At 33.5% G+C, this 25,825-nt stretch overlaps 1 protein-coding gene across 1 annotated transcript in view; it reads left to right on the top strand.

Annotated features, from left to right (window-relative positions):
* Positions 1-7,690: 7,690 nt before the first annotated feature.
* The window catches only part of LOC126881364 (alpha-aspartyl dipeptidase), a 130,021-nt gene continuing 111,886 nt past the window's right edge, over positions 7,691-25,825 (top strand). Inside the window, exons 1-2 of the mRNA XM_050645606.1 lie at positions 7,691-8,136; positions 8,277-8,385. Coding sequence (XP_050501563.1) covers positions 8,288-8,385 — 98 coding nt within the window. The 5' untranslated portion in view covers positions 7,691-8,136; positions 8,277-8,287. The remainder of the gene's footprint in view (positions 8,137-8,276; positions 8,386-25,825) is intronic.

The following is a 25,825-nucleotide window of genomic DNA, read 5'->3' as shown; positions in this document are numbered from 1 at the left end:
GCTAAAATAATTTTTATACGTAAGGTAATTATACCAGTTTATATTGGTGTTTATTTTTGCTGTGGTGTTTATTTTTATTTATACAGGGAGTGGAACTTGTTACGATTTTCATTGAAAATTGGTTACAACTTTGTAAATACCCTGTATAACATAATAAACCTTTATATTTTTGTGATATGGTGTACAGTAAGGGAAAAAACTCCTTACTGTATAATATAATATGTATCAAAAGATGTATATAATTTTAAATAATTTCAGTTGTTACAAAAGATATTGTTTCTAAATATGCAAACCAAACGAAGGTTGATTAATGCAGTTTTGTTTGTGTAACCTCGTAGAGACTCACGTATAGTTTTACTTTTCAAAGTCCAAATTATATGGAGATATAAATAGCCCACAGAGGGATTGATAGGATTATTATTATTATAGTATTATTATTATTCAGATCGTTACTATGCTAGTGAGCCGTCCTGCGAGAAGGGTGTCCTAAAGGACCACCTCGCGAAACAACATCTTAGTAACCTTATGTTGATTGATGTTGTAAATCGTAAATAAAGTTATAAAGTTAGAGTCATTGTTTCAACTCGACATTTAACCCCGCAAGATTATCATGGCAATGTACCAACGTAACAATAGCAACATAACATGGCGACCCTTAGCCCTTTAAACCTGGACAGCTGAGAGAAATAACCAAAACAAAGAGAAGGAGGAGCTAGTATTTATAAACCAGGCGGGAAACAGCGGAGGCACCACAGCTACCAAAGAAAAGGTATACGATATATCTATTCCAGAAATATTGGGAATAGTAGCATTTGCCCTAGTATTCATATTCGTCGTATGGTTGATGTATAGACAATGGAGAAGGCAGCTGGAACGACAGATCCGACGAGAGGTGACTAGATCAACGGAACTGCTGAGAGTGGATATCCAGTTTCCAGGAACAGCCACGAACCAATGAGAGGGATAAAAGACAAAAGTGAGTACATTGGTTTACCATTTTATGTGTATATTTAATCATTATACAGCTGGCTATATAGATTTCATTTTTAATTTTATTATTGTTAAACAACTTTTCGTTTCGTTTCGTTTGTTTAAATAAAAATTACAATCTCTAAAACTAAAAATAAAAGTAGAAACATTATACGATCATGTTTCATTGTTTTTAAATACATACGCTAAATACATCAAAATATAAGGCAGGTCATGAATTTTTTTTGATTAGTAAGCAAAACGATTATTTATTACTACTTCCTATTGCATAAGTGAACTTGAACTGAATACATGAATCATATTGCATAATTTCTACATTTTCGTTAGGTGCTACATCTATTTATAGGTTTTATTTATTTACTTTCATGATATACACGGAAATAGTTATATATATATATATATATATATATATATATATATATATATATATATATATGTTTAAAAACATAAGATGTAGATCTTTGAAACACACTCAGTGAACCAAAGATCCAAGAAAGAGACGAAAGTAGAGAGGTTGAAGAGGGCGAAACACATTTCTAAGAACTGGTGTTTGGATCTTTGATTCTATTCAAAAAATTTTTCCCAGCCCGAAATGGTGGATGTGTGAATTGTTCGTAAGGGGATTTTTCCACATTCTCTATTTCATCTATTTAATTTATATATATATATATATATATATATATATATATATATATATATTAGTTGACCGATTAGAAAGACTATCGGAAACCATATTTTATTTATGTTCGAAGAAAAATTTCGACAAATTTTGGAGGAACTAAGAATATTGGACAGAAATTTGGGAAAAGACACGATACAACGGCAAAATAGCTTGAATATTACCAATAAATGGTTGTAAAAATTAATATACTGCACAGACAAATTTAATGCAACGCTTACAATATACAAGAATATACAATATATAGAAGAACAAAGCGAAAAGCAAGAGATAATCGTCAGGGGGATAATTACAAGGACAAAAGAAAAAATTGAAGCAATAAAAGTCGTATTAGAAAAAAGAAGGAGAAGCATAAAGGTGATACAATGGCAGAAAAATTTGATGTTAAAACCGCAGGGAACCTGATCCCACATCGGAAGCACAGAAGAATCGATCAAGGCATTCACGGATGCAATCGAATTATACAACGAATTTTTGGACGAACTAGGAAAGATTCGACAGAAGGAAGGAAGAAAATAGAGATAACAGAAATAGAGGACCACAGGGACAAATGAGACAACAATACAATAACCAAACCAATTTTCAAAAACGTAGAGGATCTTGGAGATCACCGAGAGGAGAGAACAACAACCAAGGGACGCATCAAAGAGAATATAAAGGAGGTAATGTAGCAGGAACATATTTAGCTACAAGCGAACAAAGGACACATTCAAGGGCGCCCATATAAAAATTTTTAGGGGGGGCCAAACGTGAAGATGTTGCACATTACAATTTGTATATTTCGGATGACAATATATACAGTAGACTCTCTCTATAACGAACACGGATATAACGAGGTTTTGCTTATAACGAGGTACATTAGGTGTCCCATGAAATTCCTATTGAACTATAACGCTCTATAACGAGGCATATTTGGTTATAACGAGGAAAATTTAAATTGAAGAATACTTGTCTTTACCTCTTTTTAGCGTTTTAATGGTCATAAATAAATAAATGCCCCAACTACCTGTACATAGAAATGCCCAACATCTGTCTTATTATCGAGGCCAGTGCTGTAATAAACTCGGCCACCTGTAATAAACTTCTGTCTATTTATCGACCGATATTGAATACTATAGGAAATTTACAATTTATGGCGGCGAAGTCTCATATTGTTCACTGTTCAGGTTGACCATTGACACCTAATAAACTACGTAAGAGGCATCAAAACATTTCAATATTATTATTGTTTGATATAACGAGATCCGCTTATAACGAGATAATTAATCCACCATTTCAATTCTCGTTATAGAGGGAGTCTACTGTAGTTTAAACCACCTAAAAACCTAGTTTGAACCCTGTTGTGAGAAATTATTCATACATTTAAACACTAGGCCAAGTTTTTAAATGGAAATGTCATGGGTACCACAAAAGTTGCGCCTCTCTTTAAAACCCGTTTGAAAAGAATACAATGCTTGCAAAGCCTTTCCTTCAACTTTGGCGAGCAGACTAACCATGAGTATGTGTCGAACCAAGTTTTTACTTTAAAATCTTAAAAAGGAGCCCCCTTTATTTTTGCAGATTTAGAATCCTTATGAAAAATAAGGCACACATATTCCAAACATTTTTAGAATCATTGATAGATGGCGCAAATAAATCGCATTTTCCGAATATAGCGCCATCCGTCAACAATTCTAAAAAAGTTCGAATAAATGTTACTTATTTTTTGAGGAGGAAACTCAATCTGCAAGAAAAAACGGGGGTTCCTATTTAAGATTTTAAAGTTAACTCTCACCCCACCTCCAGAGTGTGGAATGAAAAATCCTGTTTGGTGTCATTCTATAGATTTCTGAAAAATATTAAACACGTGTTTTTTAGTTTTTATTTGGAAGTATATTTCTCGAGATATTAGACCGTTTCTATAATTTTGCTATGGTATCACGATATACCGTTTTTTCCGATTATAGCGCTATCTATCCACAATTCGCAAAATGGCTCGAATACAATTTGCTTATTTTTACAAGGAAAATCCAAATCTGCAACAAAAATTAGGGGTTCCATTTAAGATTTTAAAGTTACCCCCCGCTCCACACCCAGGGGTTGAAGTGGTGGACTTGTTTAGTGTCATCGCATAGATTTTTGAAAATTATTGAACACGTATTTTTCAGTTTTACGATCCGATGTTTATTTCGCGAATTATTCGACCTTTTCGCTACTTTTGGGACACCCTGTATATAACACTCATTCATCATGAAAGATCACCTGTTTTTCATTTAAATAAAATTGTTCTGTTCATCATAATGCACACTTTAAAAATAATCTACTTACTAATAAAATACTTTTGCAAACTAAAATTTGACAATGTTCAATAAATTTAAAAAATTATTTTTCAGTATGAATTTATTTCAAAATATAAAATATAATTACTTTATACCAGTTCTCAAAGACAAATGGCTCATTAGTGATTATCGGTCAGAGATCGGATTTCTTGCTGATATGTTTTTTTTTGCAGTATTATAAATGATTCATTTAATTGATAATTTTGGGTGTCGATTACAGTGTATATGTTTCCCACGCCTCTAATCTCTTTCAATGTTTTCGTTAATAGCATACCGTGATTGTGGGAAATGTGTATTATGCACATTCCATATAGACCACTGTCGCAGACACAAATATTTTCTGTTAAACTATTAATAACTACCCAATATGTGAATTTTTTTATTAATAAATATGTTGTTTCCAATTTATCTCTCAAAATTATCCAATAATTTTTTGACAAAAATACGTTTACGTAATATAAATTTAATTTTTGTTCTTTCCCGAAAAGCTAGGGGGGGCACGGCCCCCCCTGCCCGTGTGTATGGGCGCCTATGGACACATTAAATACCCGAAGTAGAGTTTTTTCGTGACCCCACGAATAGAAGCTAATCAATTCGAAATAAATGGATTGAACTATATAACAGCGCACTTTAAAGGAAAAAATATACGACTGTTAATAGATACAGGAGCAGCTGTTAGTGTAATTTTCAACGAATCATTAGCCAATGACGAAGACATAAATAAAAGCAAACAAATCAAATTAAATGGAGTATCAGGAAGTACGTTTACGATGGGAACACTTTTGTGTAACATAGAATTAGTACAAAAATCAGGAGATATCATTACATTAGGACATGAATTTTCAGTCATGAAAAGTTTTTCACATAATGTGGACGGAATAATCGGCTCAGATTTTCTGTCAAGATATCAAGCAACAATAAACTACTAAACTTTAGGACTAACACTGGGAATAAAAAAGAAAACATCGGAAGTACCTATGGAAACAATAGGGGAAAATTTTTCGATTTTACCAGCAAGATGCGAATCTATACATTTTTTTATGTAGGAACGGAAACAGGAGAATACGTGGTCATGCCACAAGAAGTTTGCGAAGGAGTACTTACCGCAGTATTGATAGTTAAGCCCATTAACGGTATGCTACCCGTAAGAATGATAATTGTAAATAATACAGATATAAAAATTAGAAATTTTAAACCTACAATACAGAATTTAGACACATTCAATATTTTTTGCATGGGAGAAACAAGACAAACGGTTGATAGAGTCGAACGACTTTTGAACACCATACAAACGGAGACCATGGCATTAGAAGAAAAGAGGTCCATAGAAAGAAATTGTGCGAAATACGCAGATGTTTTTTATCTGGAGGACGATCCTTGCACTACAACGAATATATACAAAGCAAGAATTAGATTGCAGAAAAATACGACACCAGTTTACAGAAATCAATATAGATTGCCACAAGGACAGAAAACGGAAATCAATAAACAGATAGACAAAATGTTAGACGAAGGAATCATTGAAAACGCAGTATCGAAATACTCATCACCATTACTTATAGTACCAAAGAAGAGTGATAATCAGGGAATGAAAAAATGGAGAGTAGTAATAGACTATAGAGAACTAAATAATAAAATAGAAAACGACAGATTTCCACTACCATGTACCTATAGAAGAAATATTAGACGCTTTATCTGGAGCAACATATTTCTCACATTTAGATTTGTATCAGGGATATTACCAAATAGAATTAGACTCAGACTCAGACTCTAGACCAGGGGTGGGAAAACTTTTTTTAATAATGGCCACAAAAGGTTTTTGGTCTATTACCAAGGGTCGCAATGTTTTCGAATTTTTAACGTGGGGGGGGGGAGGATGTTAAGCAATGTTTTTTTAATATTAAGTAAAATTTAATAAAAAAATTTGGTCTTGGTAAAAGGTATATTATTTTAAAAAGCCCTATAGGGCTACAAACATCGAACAAAACGTGTTCGCTCTAAAAAGAGCATCATCAGTGTTGTTGCCTAAAATAAGTATAACCATATTAATTATCAAAATGTTAAACTTAAAATGATGACCAAGGTAGAAGCAAAGTTTGGTTATACTTACAAGAACATGGTGAGCCAACCAAAAAATACGAAGGTCAAAGCCTTTCAAAAATGGACTAAAAGTCACATCAAAATGCTAACATAAGGTTTGTTCCAACACGACCGAGAACCGTCACGAAACGGTAACGCTCCTGCGCAGTAAACAAAATCCGTTCCAACAAAAATATGATCGTCATCGGATCGTCCTTCCCACTGTTCGAACAAGAATTGTGATCTGTCGGTGACATGGATGACAAAGGATGGAAATAATTCCTAAGGATACGGCCCTAGGATAACATATGACTCCCACACGTGGTAAGTGGGTCAAAGGTAACAAATTAGGTCATTATGTTACAAGAGGTGACAGGCAACTAAGATGTGAGATTTCAAAAGCGAATCTGTCTGATGTCAAGACAACAATTGTCAATGGAACTTGAAGTATCATGAAAGTTGGTTACACAGCTACTAAATTTATAGTTGTTTATAGTACAAGCAATGATAACAGCTAACATCAATGTGTTGGAATTATAAAAATAAAGAGTTAGTGAGAATAGATTATCTAGATGTAAAATAGAAGGGGGAATTTGAATACCCACGATCATCAATGAAGTGTACGTAAATTGATGAAGAAAGGTAGGCAAAACAACATACAGAGAATGTAATTTATGGTTTGTGTTTTGACATTAGATAATTTATATTTGTGAACCAACACAAATGATGGCTGAGAGACTGGCTGAAAAATTAGAGACAAAATAGGGGTCGTGATATCAAATGCTGAAAAAGTTGTAAATGCAAAGTCTTATTTATCAATTAATAAAATATAGATGGGTTCATCAACACAAATTTACAAGACTGAAAAGGTTGTATTAAAATAAGCTTAGTCCAAATTTCTTTATTATGTCCTTTTATGTTAAATAACATCTAGGGCAAAGAAAAATTAATAACTGTATATGAGAAAATTAAAAATTGTGTTTATTTAATTAAATTAGTAGATAAAACAGAATAAAAAGGTGGATAGATAGATGAGTTTGTGGTATAAAAAGTAATATAATATGTATCAAAAGTAGGGATGGCGGTTTTTGACAAAACACCGGTTTTCGGTTATACCGGTTTTTTTTGTTTACGGTTTAACCTGGCGGTTTATAATGCCATGTTTATAATAAACATGGCAATTATGAAAAGTCACATTCTAATGTTTTGACAGTTCTCTTACGTCAAAAATTTTGACCTACGTAATATCGCTTTTGTAGTAAAAATCATAGAGGTATATATTAACATAGAGGGAGCCTACTTTCCGCGCTTCCTGACGACAAGATCTCATGGACTGGTTTGCTGCATCTTTTTCTAACACATTGTATCGAAAATCTATGATGACATTCAGTGTGAATATAGGCACGGAAGAGGAGGACAACTGTAGCAGCTTTACTATGCGTAAGAGTGAAACAGCACTAATCCAAATAAAAAAGATGGTGTCGTCACTTCGCTCTGAATGACACTCTCTCTATGCTAATATATAACTCTATGGTAAAAATACTATACCAAAAAACCCAGTCATAGTACACGCCAAATCATGACATCACTGACTTGATGACGTTTAAGCGTGTACCTAACTTTTTTATGTGCGTACACGTTAGCGTGTACCTAGACACAGCGAATCCTAAAACGTAATTACATAAAGGATCGTTTAAACACAGCGATATATCAAACAACTTATCAAGGTCAATCGAGTTGTTGCAACTTATCACTGTGTGTAAACGGTGCATCGCACAACTTATCAAAGTTGGAGTTGGGTTGAAGGTGGTATCGCATTGAATCGCAGCGTCTAAACAGCGTTTCAACTTGTCATCACAACTAGTTGCTGTGACTTATCGTTGTGTTTAAACGACCCTTAAAGAAGCTCCAATATCGTATCGTATGTTCCGCCTCTGAACACTCGTCAAGGGAAAACACGTGGTGTCGATCAATCAGCTGTTTTTCTATCCAATTTATAAATATTTATTAAATATCCCCGACCCCTTTGGTGATTCCAATTCCAGTTTTATTTGACAATAAATTTTTTGAGTAAGTACATTAATACATAATCAACTAATGTTGTAGCAGATTATACTTATTCACACATAATACTTGATCTTCTTATTGTTGTTCTATTTTAACAATATCAATGAAATTAATATATCTTTTCGTATTTATTCACTTTTTAGAATTTGATACTATGGCAACACGGAACGTTTTACTGCTTTCTAGTTCCAAATTGCACGGATTTGAACTGCTCGAATTTGCTGAAAACGATATTTCGGAATTGTTAAATAGGTAAGTAAGTATATTTCTATAAAATTGGTTCTAGTTTAGAACAAGGGTAGACGGTTTACGGATATATAATTTATATCATTGAATTCTGTTTCACTTACTGATGATTGTATAATAGTTTTTATTGGGGACAAGGCGTTATTTTCTACGTAATTGCCATTTAAAATGTGTCTTATTTTTAAAGCCACCGCCATTAGATACCATGAAACAACAAGAAATGACACGAATGACAACTACTGTTTCATAAGCTAAAGAACTAAAGAAGGGAACTGCGGGAGAGATTAATGCTTGTTCGTATTGGTCAGAGTGACAATCAGCTGTTAGACATCATTATGTGATGGAATTTTTATTTTGATGTAAATAAATATTTATTACTGATAATTTGTATAAGCAAAATTATTGTACTGCACTGCACCTACAGTGACTCACAGCCTCAATTCTGAAATGATACAGTCGCTACTCAATAAAACTAGCTTTTGTCAGTGACTCAATATTAGAAAAAAATTACATACTGAAAGTAAGTTACTAACTATAAGTCCTCTAAAATAGCATAAGCTATGTTTTGGGTTTCAGATATACCATACTTAAATAACAATAATCCTTTAATTATTTTGTGTATGATTTTGATATCAGCTAAAATTAATAAAGAAAACAAAACTCCTTGTTGCTTATTTCTTTGGCTGATATATTTATTTCTTGCAGTTCAGCTATGCCGATTATTATTTTGTAATATCCGTCTAATTGTTTCATGGTTACATCTTTTTCCAAACTGTCTTTCCACCTCATCTCTCAATTTCGGTGCACTTTTTTGAGATTATTTGCTATTTCTCTGACAATACATCTTATTGTTCGTCCGCTATAACTTTTCCCATGCGTCACGATTCATTTTCAAGCAAATTAAGTCAAAACATGAAGTGAAACGAATGTCGATGTGTATATACATTTTGTATACTGTATATTATATACTACACACATCGGCGTACATTTCACTTTATGTTTTGACTTAATTTGTTTGAAAATGAATCGTGACACATGGGAAAAGTTGTAGCGGACGAACTATAGCTATTAGGACTTTGGAGACGGCTGCTCTGAAAAGTTTGTTTGATGTACATCCGTACAGCGTATAGCATCTCACTATGCTTCATTTTCCTTGAATCTTTCCCTGCATACTGAGTTGGAGCAAATTGTTTTGGCCCATACATGGCAACATTTTTCATACGAATTTCTAGTTACATACAACCTATCTTTTCATGTCGTAAGGCCAAACCCAGTTATACCAGGAAATTGTCTCAGGCCATAGCATTATTCTCTACATATAAAAACTTAAGAAAGTGTGTCCTTTTAGGTGACACAACAGATCGAACACAACAAGCCATGTGTATCTTTTTCGGTACACAGTGTTGAGGACATGCAGTGTGTATCTAAAAGAATACACTGGCGCTGGGAGTGTTAATTATTGCATATTTGAAACCCAAAACATAGCTTACGCTATTTTAGAAGACTCATACTAACTTACCTACTTTAAGTATGTAAGTTTTTTCTAATAAATATTGAGCCACTGACACAAGCTAGCTTTATTGAGTAGCGACTGCATCATTTAAGCTGTGAGCCCCTGTATATGTTTATCAATCGTGGCCTAGCTACACATTAAAATTGTTTCGTTGATCATTCCCTGCTTTGCTTTCTTCAGCGTGCACACTGATTTTTGTACAGCAGATTTTGTAGCCAATAGTTACTCTTGTTTGTTTTCTAGATTTTTCCTAATCAGGACTTGATTTCTTTTTGGTTAGTTACTGTCTCCCTTCTACAATAGAGAGAGAGTTTGGGGCTTATTTGTTAAAGTGTTGGAATGCTTGTGGGTTTTGATATATGTACATACTACCACAACTCTCAATACAAAATTTGATCAAACTAAACTGATAGTGTGACCACTAGATTTTTATAATTTGAACAAACTGCAGTTGTGGCGTCACTTCCTGAGTTTGCTCAAACTGTTTGATCAAATTATTTGATAGTGAAACCACGACTTTAAGGATTTAAGTAACATCAATTTAATTTGCAATAAAAAAGATCATGAAGATTTGATGATGCTTGTAAATACATACACCCGATTTAGATAATTTAAGTGACAGAAATTTTTAGATTGTCTTGTCAAATATACCTACATGCAACAAAAAATTTAATCAAAATTTGCATAAAAAAATTGAAGTGTTTTAAAAGTTTCAATATGTAAAAACATTGAACCACAGAAACGGTTTTTCTCCACAAAGAAACAAAAATCGTAGCAACATATTTATAAGTGTTAAAAAAAAACGTTTAAAAATCCAAATGTAAATGAAATATGAAATTTCAGACATTTTAAAAGGACACAAGACACAACATGTCCTATATTTCACAAAATGCCGAAGAAAATCATAATTATATAATATAACATATAATTTCCCCTAAATTACTTTTCCCCATATCCAGTATATTTACTTTTATGTAAATTATCTGTTTTTAATTTTCATGCATTTATAATTTAATTTATAAGATGTATTCTAGTGCTGCTGTGTTTGTATTGAACAACTGAAATAAATTGAAATAATATTATTACTATACAATAATTGTTTATATTTTTTATGAGATAAAAGAAATATTTTATGAGACTAGGTACCTACAGTCTAGAAAGCAGACTAGTAGAAACGAATAAATAGTGTTTTTTTAATCAATACTGTTTTTCAATATTGATTTTCTACCACACTTTTATTTCTATCACAAAAATTGTCAATTGAAGACCTTGGGACCAGAAGGGGGCAAGCCACAATTTCGTCAAAAATGAGTTAAAGTAGAAATCGCACATTTTAAGACCATATTAATGTCCCAAACAGAAAATGTCAGCAGTTTTCTCATAGATGGCGCCGCTGTAGTTAAGTCCCGTTGTGTCACCATTACTTTATATTGCAACAGAAGGAGACAAGCCACAGTAGTAATCAACATGGCGGCGGAACATTCCCTTGCATGTAAACGGAAAATAGACTTTTCTGAGTTTGATTTTGAACACAGTGACCAAGATCCATTTTTAAATAAAAGCGAAAATGATAAAGACTATACAGTATCTGTAATAATGTTTAAGGTCTTGTGAATTGTTATAGTACTTTATTCAATAATTATATTTTATAATTCAAAGTCATTGCTCCATTGTCCTTACTTGACCTAACCCCTGCCATGAGGCCTCGTGTCCTTGTCCTGTGTCATCGTCTGTCAACAATCACTTCAAGTGATCTATGATCACAGGACTTTACATTTATGAGCTATTCAGCCTCATGACATCTTTCCCTTCCTATAAAGCAGAGAACTTACTACAATAAACTCAGAATAAAATATTATAAAATACTAATACTACCTACGACTAACAATAATATTAAGTGATTACAAAACTAGTACATCTCGAAATCATTATATCGAGTTGGGGGTTTAATTACTCTTTTACCTCTGGTAGGAAACTGATTCGGTACTTCACTCTCACAGGCCATTGATGTTGAAGGTTTGTTACTCTGATTATCATCAAGATCATCTTCTAATTTAATGTGATGTTTAGGCGTATTACTAGATGGTCTCAAGTGATATTTATTTCTTCTTACCAATGTTCCATTTTCTTTCTCAATAACATATGATCTTGGCTCTTGTAAACATTGCCTGACCACAGCAGGTTTCCATTGCCCATCTTCCCTTATAACAACGTTATCGCCTTCACTTAATTCTTCTCTTGCAGCTGTATTTCTATCATAGTAGTGCTTGTACAATTTTCTTTTGTCATCCAATTTATTCTTTTCACTTGTTAGGTCTACTTGTTCTGGTAAATATTTTTCATGTAAGACTGGAAGTTTGCTTCTAAGTCTACGACTATTCAAGAGTTGTGCTGGGGACTTGTCTGATCCTAACAGTGGTGTGTTCCTATATTCTAATAAAGCTAACTGAAGATCACCACACTTTCTGAGAATATTTTTAGCTATCTGAACAGCTCGTTCCGCCTGCCCATTTGATCTAGGATATCTAGGGCTAGATGTCACAAATTTAAAATTCCATTCTCTAGAGAATTCTCTACATTCCTTAGAGCCAAAAGGCATATTGTCAGATACAATTTCCAAAGGAATCCCATGAGTGGCAAACATGGTCTTAAATGATTTTATTATTGACTGGGATGTTTTGGACGGCAACAGAACAATTTCAATCCACTTTGTGAGATAATCCATTACAATTAAATAAGATGCTCCTCCGAACTCACAAATATCAGCCGCTAGCATTTGAAATGGAAGTTCTGGAATTTCTCTTAGTATTAATGGCTCTTTAACATTACTTCTGTGATATTTCTCACAATCAACACAATTTCTAACCAAATCCACTATGTCCTTATTCATATTTGGCCAGAACAACACTTGCCTTGCTCTTTGCTGTGTCTTTGTAACTCCAAAGTGTGTTTCATGAAGAAACTTTAACATCCTAGGCCTTAAAGAATCCGGAACTATAACTCTGTCCATATAAAATATCAAATCATTCAATATGTAGATGTCATGCCTAATACTAAAATAATCTTTTACTACATAAGGTACCCTCGAAGAGCATGACGGCCACCCTTTTTCACAAAAATCTTTGATCAATTGAAGTTTTTTATCCTGTTTAGTTTCAGCTATAAATTCCTCTCTCCTTTCATCTGTTATATTTATTGTATGCACTATTTCTGTTACAAAAGCATCATCCTCTACCTTTTCCTTCACAAAATTACGAGATAACAAATCAGCTATTAGCATTTCCTTGCCTGGCATATATTCCACAGTTAAGTCATATTTTAATAATTTTACCTTCATACGTTGTAGTCTAGGAGAATCTACTTCAGCTATGCCTTTCTTCATTATCGAAATCAATGGCTTATGATCTGTGAATACCTTAACTTCTCTACCATAAATATAATTATGAAATTTAGTACAAGAAAATAGGATTGCATTTAGTTCCTTTTCAATCTGGCTAAATCTAGTTTCACAATCAGTTAAAGACCTAGAAGCAAAAGATACCGGTTTATGATTCTGCAGTAATACACATCCCACGCCATTTTGACTTGAATCTGTTTGAATTATTATTGACTTATTTTCATCAAAATTTGCAAGAACTGGTGGTGAGCAAATTAACTTTTTTATTAAATTTAATGCGTCTGTGTGACTTTTAGTCCACACCCAAAGTGTATTCTTTTTTAACAATTCTCTTAATGGGGCTGATACATCCGATAAGTTTGGTATAAAACTGCGATGATAATTGATCATACCCAATATTTTTTGTAACTCTTTTTTATTATTGGGTTCTTTTAAATTAATAATAGCTTTTATTTTATCTAAGTCAGGTCTCATACCATTTTTATCAAATGTATTTCCCAAATATTTTACTTCAGACATTCTATATTGTATCTTATTAGAATTAAATTTTACCCCAATATTTCTAGCACGTTCCAATACTTCATTAAGGATTCTATCATGTTCTTTAAGACTATCAGCAAATATCAAAAGATCATCAAAATATATAAGACAGCCCTCAATATCACCAAAATTCTCTAAGTTAATTCTTTGAAAAAATTCGGGGGCAATATTTAGTCCAAATGGAAGTCTATCAAATTTCCAAATTCCAAAGGGAGTTCCAAATGCACAAACTCTACTGGACTCCTCATCTAGCTGAACTTGATAGAATCCCTCTTTAAAGTCTAAAACAGAAAAATAGCATTTGTTTTTTAACTTATTGCATATCTCTTCAATAGTAGGTATTAAGCAATATTCCTTTTCAAGCGCTTGGTTTAAATCTTTAGGATCCAAACAGATTCTTAACGTTTTATCAGGCTTTTCAACGATAACTAAATTGCTCAACCACTCAGTAGGACCCTCACATTTAGATATGATGCCACGTTTTTCTAAATCTAAAAGTGTGTTTTCTAATCTTTTTTTTAATGGCTAAAGGGACCCTTCGTGGTGGTTTAGCTACAGGAACACAATTATCTTTAAGTTTTAGTTTACATTTTTGAGGACATTTGCCTAATCCAATGAATACATCACTATTTTGTTTAATAAAGGCACTTTTTGTTATGTTTAAATCTATGTTATCTACTCTTCGTATCAAATCTAAATCTAAGCATGATTTTAACCCTAAAATTGGTGTAAGGCTATCTTTAACTACAACAAATTCTAATAAATAATCAATATTTTTATATTTACAGACAAGTTTTATTGTACCAATAGGAACGACCTTAAAACCACCATATGTTTCAAGTATGACTTTAGTTTCTTTTAAATCATTAATTTTGCAAACTTTTTGAACAAAACCATTAGGCAAAATGTTAACCTGTGCCCCTGTATCTATTTTAAAAGGTATATCAACATTACTAATTTTTAAATTTTCGATCCAGTCTTTATTATTTTTATTCTTGATTTCATTAACAGTGATTGATGATATCATAAAATCACCTACCTCGTTATTTTCACTTTCTTCCACTTGTACTTCTCTCACTAACCTGCTATGATAACACACTTTATCGAAATGGTTATTTTTACCGCACTTTCTGCACTTTTTTCCATATGCTGGACACCTCCTTGGCCCATGGACTCTCCCACAGTTTCTGCAGCTATATTCATCTCTAGAATTTGCACTCCTGAATGTTTGGACTGAATTTTGCCCCTGCTTGGCTTTACTCCCAATTGATTCAATTTTAACCTTCTCCAAGCTGTTCTGAACTTCTTTTATTTGAGCTTGGGATATTTCATGCATTTTACATATTTCAATAGCTTTAGCCAGATCTAAATTAATGGTCTTTAACATGTTTTGTTGTGCATCCTTACTATTAGTGCCTAATACTATTCTATCTCTTACCATTGAAGATGCTTCTGCTCCAAACTCACAATTTTTTACTTTGTTTTTTAAATCTGTTAAAAAGTGGTCAAACGGCTCTCTTTCTTCTTGAATGCGGTTGTAAAACACATATCTTTCATAGACCACGTTTTTTCTAGGCGTGACATAAGACTCAAATGCTTCCAATACATCTGCTAGCTTGCCTTTTTGGGCCTCCGTTAATTCCAAAGTGTTATAGATTTCAATGCCTTCTTCTCCAATTAGATTGAGTAAAATTGCTACCTTAACGTCATCACTTTTACCACTTTTTCCAGAGGCCATCAGATATATTTCAAAACTTTGTCTGAATCTTTTAAAATTTTCGGCCACATTTCCTTCAAATGACAATGTATTTGGTAACCTCACTTCCATGATTTTGGTTTATTTTCCACTAGACTGCGCCATGTAATAATGTTTAAGGTCTTGTGAATTGTTATAGTACTTTATTCAATAATTATATTTTATAATTCAAAGTCATTGCTCCATTGTCCTTACTTGACCTAACCCCTGCCATGAGGCCTCGTGTCCTTGTCCTGTGTCATCGTCTGTCAACAATCACTTCAAGTGATCTATGATCACAGGACTTTACATTTATGAGCTATTCAGCCTCATGACAGTATCAGGAAGTAGCAGCGATTGGGAAAATATAAACTCAGGAACAGTAAGTTTATTTACTGTGTGGCTTGTCCCCGTATGTTATATTTTTCGAACCTAAAAATATTAGGATTGTTCTAAAGGTTGTTTGTGGCTTACACCTTTTTAGTAACATACCTACTTCATTGTAGGAAAATGAATAGTTTTATACCCCACAGACTTCTCGAGTTTTCTTGCGAACTCCAGAAAAGAAGGCGCCTTCTAGATGGAGACACAAGGATACCTAACGACATAAAAAATTAAGCGCAAGACTGAAAAAATCTAGTTTACGAATATGTATATAAATACAAAAGGGAAGAAAATAGAGCCAAAAAAATTAGGTGCACCTTGCGGTTGCAAAAAACAGTGTAGGCAGAAATTGGTGCTTGCCAACAGATTCTACCAGATATTGAGAATAATGAACCACTGGAAGACAATGAACATTTGGACGATTTTTCAGATATTGAAAATACTGACAACTGAATTATTTTATTGTTGCATTTTATGTTCATATTTTAGAATATATTTTTTATACAAAAGGGGATAAACCTCATATTTTTTCAAAAAATGTTCAAAAACTCAAGAACCGTTAAATAAACATATGTGTTACTTTTATTTGTGTATTTAATATCATATTTCCAAACGATTATGGGCCTCACTACCAAGAAAAATTTAAAAATTGGATTTCAGGATTTGAAAATAAGTTTAAAATGATGTTTTCTCCAAAATATTGTTTGGTGGCATGCCCCCTTCTGGTTCCAAGGTCTTCAATTGTAAGATAAACAAGAAATATTTATCCGTTATCCTCGGTCAGCAGACTTGTTTTCTTGAAACGACACTTTGCATACAGTATTGGTATTTAAATATCCCGCTCTGTCATTCTTAATCATTTGACCAATACGAACACAGATATCACGTGGGTAGTTCTAACCAATAAAATCTTGGAATTCATAGCGGTTATTAACGCTTCGTTTTAATCTCTCCCGGGAACTGCTAACAGTGTTGCCATAGTTATATAAAATATGTTCTCTTATCAAAATAGGGCTTTTCATCGACTGTCATTTGTTTCGAGCTTCTGTCATGTGTCACATAATATTGATATATCTAAGCCATACGTCTTTGGTTTGTATCATTGGTAAATACCAATAACGTATGACGTAGATATATTAATATTATATGACACATGACACACGCTCGAAACAAATTACTGTAGATGAATAGCCCTATTAAAATCTTTCAATTTTTAAATATGTTACATTTTACTATAGATCTGGATTCCGCGTTCCAAAAAAAAGTTGATTAAGAGTAAACAGTAGCGATCAACAGGTAGCAACAAAATATAACTTCGGGAGATAGTATCATAAACTTTGGCAACAGTGGTAATCTTTGACATTATCTAAGATTAATATTTTGACAATATCGTAGTTGCGCTAAATGGAAGTAATAGAAAATGATTTTATTATTAATAAATAGATATTTATAAAAATAAACCAAAATGGGTGAAAATTTTATGTTAAGATAGGTATTTAGAAAGGTATTTGCATGAAATATCTAATAATAAAAATATAATAAATAATCATTTTTTGTTGTGAAGCGAAACAAATTTCGATTTTCGCATAATTTTGGCACGGTTTTTAATGGACTTTTTCTTTGAAGGTTTCACTTTATTTTTCGTTTGATTTACTTTTTCCATTTTGTTAAACTATTGATAATATTTTTAGAATAAAAAATCCTCCTAAAACTTTATATACTCGCATTAGAATTCGAAATACTTTTACGTAAAATATACTTACCTACCTACATATAACTACAACTCACAATTAACAACAATCTATTCTTTCAAAGAGGCCAACAACTTATACAACAACAACAACAACAAATATATAATAAATTAACTATCAATATACACTACAATACTTTCCTATGAAACAACAAAAACGAATTCTTAAATTAACACACTACTGCACTGAACAGATATCGATAAAGATAACTGAACAGATTAGAGAAAATCTGACGCAGATTTGTCAAAATGACAGTGATAATTTCTCTATGTTGCCTAATGAGTTATTTAGTTATAATATGTTCGATTTCTTGTTAGAAATAAAAAATTTTAGTAGTTCCAAGATTACACAAAATCTAGGCATGGGATAAAAAAGTTTATTTGAAGAAAGTTTATTTTTTTTTCTTAATGGCGGTACAGGCTCCTATTTTCAATATTTTATTTAGTTATAGAGTAATTTCCACGTACTAACATATTCCTGAAATTGGGCTCTGTACCGCCATTCTTTATTATATTACGAATATGTGTGCCAAATATCTCGACAAAATATTCAAAATTAGAGCCGCAATCTTGGAACGCGTTTGTTGCTACCTGTTGATCGCTACTGTAGCCTCTTAATAGCACGCTGAAAATTTGTTAATAGGGAGTTTTTGTGCACACAAATACGTAAACGTAACGCATCTTTTTGACATATACGCTTGCGCATTAAAGGTTGAACTCCCGTATCGCGATACGTATTACCTAAGGTTACGGGCTGGTACGTTAGGTTCATACGCATCCCTATCGAGCCGAGAGTCACCGAATGCACACGAGGATCTTGCCCGATTACCCACCAAATGAACATTTCATCAGCGTACTATCCGTTTATAAACATTTTAAGGTTATATTGGTTATTGGTTTAGTCTATTTGAGTAAAATTATTCTGTTTGTAATTGGAAATTGGAACTTCATAATAGATTTAAAATCTTATTGTTTTTAAGTTGTCTATTAATAAAGCAAAACAAACAAATCTTGTATTAATTTAAGAAATACAGTGATCACCACAATTAATAACTAGATAAACAAATGACCTAGTTTCAGTAAAATTTTCAAATAAATATTACCACACTATTTACATTATACCTACTGGAATTCTGATGTAGGTATACAATAATTTACAACTAAAAAGTAGGTATAAACAAAAATAAAAAAAATTTTAACCTAAGGAAAAATAATATTTTTATATTTAAATAGAAGCAATTAAAACCATACAATTTCATTATTCATTTATCTTTTTTTACATTTGTATATTAATTGTATATTGTGTGAACATTGTTTTATTTTTTTGAATGTCAACGGAATTTAAAAGTGACTTTACGATTTGCTTTACGTTACGTTAAGGCAGTTAGTTGCTTTACGTATACGGAGATGCGTACGTTACGTAGCAACAAAAACTCCCTAATAGCTTAACGGTGCCTAGTCTGACAAACTTTGATGTATGGGAACACTGGAATAGGAGAAGTTTTAATTATGGAACAGGTTAAAAATTTGGAACGCCAGACTACGAAAACGTTCCATGTATTTTGTAGGAACTTCCAATTGATTTGTCACCATTTCATTAAACTCTCATACAAAAATCAGACTGGTGTTTATCACCAACTGGGCATTTTATTGAGTGGAACACGAAGAACATGTAAAGAGCCTATTACATCTTCCTAAATTTAGTGTCCGATATTTAGAACGTTCTGAATTCAGGATAGTGTAATCGCATTTAGTCAGTTAGCATTTAGCATCCTAATTAGGAAGGTTTTTCGACTTCCTAAGTGGCTAAATCGTAGAGATGGAACACAATAGTACTTTTCGGTAATATTTTTTTTGTTATTGGCATACACATTAGTGATTCAGCCAGTTACAAGTTAATGTTTTAGCCCTATGCATCGCATTCAAACGATCAACCTAGTTGGTAGGTACCAATAATTTTGTATTTTTAATCTAGAGCAGAGGTCCTCAACCAGTTGTACGCGTACCACTGGTGTTACGTGGGACGATTTCAGGTGGTACGCGTCGCGTGGGTGAAACAAGCTGTTACGCTGGGCCTCTGTCTGCGGATGTGGCAGAATACAGTATTCTTCGAAATATCTCAAACACCAGATGTAGTGGTTGACATAATTCATAATTCTTCACTTGGAATCTCTTCAAGAAAGTTTTAATAAATATTTCTCTGAAGATTATTCCAAACTTGACAGGATCAGAAATCCTTTTGCAGGAATCTCACCAAATGAGTTGTAATTGCAGGAAACATTCATCGATCTAATAGAAAATAGTTCTGTGAAACACAGCTTTAAAGAGAAATCCTTAGTTGACTTCTGAATTGAGTTAAAATCCGAGTATCCAATGCTCTTCTGACAAGCTATGCTGTTTTTGATGCCATTTGTCACTAATTGCTCGTGTAAGACTGGTTGTAAGTACTGGACTACGGTATATATTTTAAAATTAAAATTAGACACCACAATTGTGTCTATAAAACAAGCCAATGGACATGTTTCTGATAGTAAACATGTTTCTAAAAACAATATGATCGGGGGGCATTCTTCCATTCCATGACCCCCTACCCCCAAATGTTTGGTGGTACGCCAAAATCTTCAAAATATTTCAGGTGGTACGCAGTTACTAAAAGGTTGGGAATCCGTGATCTAGAGGATGACATGTATTTAATTTGGTTTTTAAATACAGTACAACCTGCCATATCCGGACCTGTCATATCCGGACCTCCCCATATCCGGACGGTTCTGCGAAGTCCGGATCTGCCGAAATCTACCGAGAAGGGCACTCCTGCTGTTGGACAGCGCACTAAAAGAAGAACTAAAAGATGGCGAAATAATGTATTATAGAATCTATAAAACGTGTCTATCGACGAAAGTTATTGACGGCGTTGATTACTTGAATGTATGAAGGAGAAAACGTTTCAGAGACTTTAAAAGAAGTAGTGGTCTTGATATCCGGATTTTTTCATATCCGGATCGGTCTGTCGCCACATTGATCCGGATATGGCAGGTTTCACTGTATATTTATATTTATATTTCTTACCATGTTTTTCCTCCAATTCGTAAATCTATATCACAACTAAAATTTTTCTTACATGTAATTATTATGGGTTTTTAAATTACCTAAAGTCAGAGACAAATGGAAAATGAAGACACTAAGTTATTATAGAAGATAGGATCGATTAGATTATAGTCATATAAATAAAAACAAAATGCGAAAGAGGCAAAATTTTAACAGTTTTAAATGACAACTATATCTGCCATAAATTAGAAATCTGTTACAGCCGTATCGACCTGAAATTCTTTTGAACCCATCACATTAAACAGATGTGAGATGTTGGAATCGAAACAGACGCCGCCGATGCGTTTCTCTATGGTACCTATTCCGTACCTATTTCATTTCAAATCTCTTGCCCGGTCGTTCCGAAAAGTGTACGACCGGCGCTGGAATCGAAACCGATGCCGTCAAAGTTTTGTCACGTGTAATACGTGGAATAGTCGATTGAAACATATTCCGACGTACCCGCTCCAGTTCCAGCGTGCCATCCCTAATCGAAACGAACGTCGCCGATGTGTTCCCTACTAACCCTATGGTGGCTCTTTCGATGTGGCTGTGCTAAAACCTATTCCGAGCGAGAATCCAGTTCCGAGTTTATTGTAAATTGCGAATTGCGGTCGATGCGGCGCCGTTGAAATCGAAACCGATACCGTCGACTTTTTGGTCACTGGTGCGTGGAATAGACGATTGGGACCTATTCCGAGGTACCTTCTCCAGTTCCATCATGCCATCTCTAGACCGTTTCATTCTTCTTTGGGGCACTCAAGTTTGGTTGTTGTAGTCTGGGTTAACGATAATTTTTTGGCGCCGTAAGTCATGTTTGAAAGCGCACATTAGTCGGACGTCTTCTTTTTCAGATAATTTGGCATGTTCCTCTTAAAGATGTCTGATAGAGCTCCGTATGCGACCCATGCTAAAGTGATCCTTCTTTGTAGCTCGGCAGTTTGGTTGTCTGGCAATTTGGAGTTCATCCCTAAATATTTATATTTATGGACAAAATGCTATTTCATTGAAGTCGGCTTTTGGATTTTCGCTTGGTATTACCAGGTTTGTCATGTTTTGTGTCTTTCCAAAATTTATGTTTAAACAAACTTTCTTACATTTCTGCGGCATCTAACGCAGTAAGCATACATAGTTCTAATCTCTCCAAAGTTGTGTGTTATAAGAGGTACCTGCTCCAGTTCCACCATGCCATCTCTAGTAAATCGGATGGATGTACATGTGTACAATCCTGTACCATTTTCTATGCACCCAAAATAATAAAAATGTCACTGGATGTACCCAAAACGATAAACATGTCACGATGTTGACTGAAAGGTAATCAATCATAATTACCTTTCGAGCCCTTCGAAGAGCGTACCTGGTTTACCTGCTTTTAAAAGTTTAACCTGGTTAAATTAGGGCAGTCAATGAGGGTATGGGACTCCGAATTCTATCCTACTATATCGATTTACTTGATATTTTCACAATAAGTAGGGAACAGCTCAAGAAACAAAGTCTACCCTATGCCGATGTGTGCTTTTGTCTTGGGGGCGGTTCCCACCTCTTCTCGGGGGTGGAAAATTTCTTGGTTAAATAACTACGGAAGTTGCTAATAGAGAACCCAATTTTAAGCAAAAACTGTTCTATATTTTTTTTTTCGAAAACTCGATAGTTTTTGAGTTATTCGTGGTTGAAAATTGGTTATTTTCATTGAAACATAACACCTTTTCAAACGGTTTTTTGCGAATACCTTAAAAACTATGCATCTAACTAAAAAAACTATATAAAATATTTTTGTAGCTTATAAAATAACAGAGATTGTTTCCTTTATGAATCTTCTAGTTATAACACAAAAAGATATATAGTAAGTGAAAAGAGTTTGTTTTCTTAGTGCATGCTCAAATCAGTGTATTCAACTTGAAATAACAGAGAAACGGTCGATTTTAGGTGTCGACCAATAATTTTTGTTGTGCTTGAAAAGACCTTTAAAATAAGCAATATTAAATGTCGATTACATTCAAACTAAGCGAGATAAACTGCAAAAAATTTGATGACTTACGTATTTTAAGAAAAAAAAAAGAGAAGAATATTTAACCCCTCATCCACAAGAAGTTAAATGCATCGTTTTCCTTCTACAATACATTTTACTATAGTGTTATTTTTATGTTCAAATAGTTGGGCGGGTTCGACATGAGCGGTTTTTGAAAAAAATAAGATCAAATTATTGAGCGCATTTTTAAATTTTCTTCCTGTTCCTCCATGTAACATGTAACTTAAATGCCATACAAAAATGTAGGTTTCTTTTAGATAAACATTTTAATTTTATTTTTCATAACCGTATCTCTTATAATTTTCAAGTTACATGGAGAAAAAGGAAGATTTTTAAGAAAATTTAAATATGCGCTCTATAATTTGATTTTATTTTTTTCAAAAACCATTCATTTTAAAGCCGCTCAACTTTTTGAATATATAAATAATACTAAATGTATTGTAGAAGGAAAACGATGCATTTAAATTCTTGTGGATGAGGGGTTAAATATACTTCTCATTTTTTTCTTAAAATTCGTTAGTCATCAATTTTTTGCAGCATTATCTCGCTAGTTTGAATGTAATCGACATTTAATATTGCTTATTTGAAAGAACGTTTCAATCACAACAAAAGGTATTGGTAGCACTATACACCTAAAATCGACCGTTTCTTTGTTATTTCAAGTTGAATACACTGATTTGAGATTGCACCAAAAAACAAATTCTCTTACGTATCATATCTCTTTTTGTGTTATAACTAGAAGATTTATGAAGAAACGAATCTCTTTGTTTTTTTATAGGCTACAAAAAAGTTTTATATAGTTTTTTTAGTTAGATGCATTGTTTTTAAGGTATTCGCAAAAAACCGTTTGAAAAGGTGTTGTTTCAATGAAAATGGCCAATTTTCAACCACGACTAACTCAAAAAGTATCGAGTTTTCGAAAAAAAAATTATAGAGTAGTTTTTGCTTAGAATTAGGTTCTCTAGCAACTTCCGTAGTTATTTAAGCAAAAGTTTCCCACCCCCGAGAAGGGGTGGGAACCGCCCCCAAGACAAAAGCACACATCGGCATAGGGTAGACTTTGAAAAAGGAGATAAGTTGAGTCTATTCCTAAAATTTGATTAAAATCCATGCAGTAGGATAGAATTCGGAGATAATAACATAGTCTGCTCTCAATGACTGCCCTAAACCGAACCCCTGTGGTTTTAACACTTCTTGGTTTTCAGACCCTGTCTTTGTGCTATTTAGCATCCTAAATTTAGGATGGTGTAATAGCGAGCTACAGTGACTGAATTTAGTGTCCTAAATCGTATCCTGAATATCGGTCCTGAATTTAGGAAGATGTAATAGGCTCTTAAAATAGCAGGAACCATGTTGGTTAGTAATAGCAGTCTGATTTTTGCATGAGAGTTTAATGAAACTGTAACAAATCAATTCGATGTTCTGTCCGATAAAATACATGGGACGTTTTCGTAATCTGACGTTCCAAATTTTTAAACTGTTCCACAATTAAAACTTCCCCTGTTCCAGTGTTCCCATGCATCAAAGTTTGTCCGACTAGACATAGTTTAGCTATTAACAAATTTTCAGCTTGCTATTAATAAACTTTTTTTTGGTACGCGGGATCCAGGACTATTATTCTTACCCATTTCTAACAGAAAATTACTGCTTTGTTGCATATATGACTCCAATATATAAAAAAGGTGACAGGAGAAATTGTAAAAACTAGAAAGGGATATTGGTCACAAGTTCAATGAGTCGGCTATATGGGCGAATACTACGCGACCTGGTAGAGGAAGATTATCAATCGTCTGAAGACGAAGAACAAGGAGAAAACATCTTTTGTCTTAAACAAATTATAGAAAAGAAAGTTGTGACAAATATGACAAACAGAGTTACATATGACTTTTGTAGATCTTGAGAAGGCAAATGACACAGTCCCCCTAAATAAACTATGGGAAGTCCTGGGCACATCAAACATACATCAAACATTGGTTAGTGCTCTCAAAGATCTATATTACGGTTCAAACTCCCAAATGAAATTCGGAAACCTCTTAGCTGAAAAATTTGCAATTACTAAGAGTCTCAGACAGGGATGTTGTATCTCTCCGACTCTGTTTAAGATTTATATCTCTGCAGCTCTGAAACAATGGAAAAGGAAAGTCAAAGGGATGGGTATACAATTGAACGATCAGGATTGCATATATACTTTACAGTTTGCAGATGATCAGGTGGTGATCTCAAATGACAAAGACGACATGAAATATACATATGCTTAGAAAACTAATTGAATAATACCAGAAATGGGGATTAAATATTAATTTAGAAAAGACAAAATACCTCTCAATTGGCGCTGCAGCAGAACAACTCGATATCGATGACAATCAAAAAATAAATCCATGTGACAAATATAAATACCTAGGCGTCATCTTCGACCGTAGTGGAAAAGACGAACGAGAAATAGAACATCGAATCATACAAGCACGAAGAGCTGTAGCATGTCTAAACGGAGTTCTATGGAGTAAGGAAATATCAAAGAAAAGAAAATGGAACATATGAGACAATGGTTAAAACTAGCCTACTTTATGGAGCCGAGACATGGAGAATATCCGAGAAATATAAGAAAAAGGTCGAAGCCACGGAAATGGATGCCATCAGAAGATCGATGAGAATATCAAGAGCCGAAAGAATAGGGAATGAAGGCAGACACACTTTTAAACCGTTGGGAACACATTTTATGTTTTTCATGATTATGTACTATCACTAATTTCCGAAATTAAAACGAACATACCCGAAACCATGTTGCCATGTAGATGACAAAAGATAATTTCACATGAAAATATGAATTCTTGTCCATTTAAGCGTACCATTCATTTGAAATATTTATGCAAACCTCTAAATTTGGAAACTGTTTTTGAGACATTGGTAGATCGACGATCGACGCATTTTTAAATAGTTGGGTGTTGCCTGTTGCATGTTGCATCATATCGTACTTTGTAATAAAGTGAACTGAATTTTATGGAAAGCCACGATTT

The sequence above is a fragment of the Diabrotica virgifera genome, chromosome 3 (genome assembly GCF_917563875.1).
Source record: "Diabrotica virgifera virgifera chromosome 3, PGI_DIABVI_V3a".
Taxonomy (NCBI): domain Eukaryota; kingdom Metazoa; phylum Arthropoda; class Insecta; order Coleoptera; family Chrysomelidae; genus Diabrotica; species Diabrotica virgifera.
This window is presented reverse-complemented; position numbering and strand designations above follow the sequence as displayed.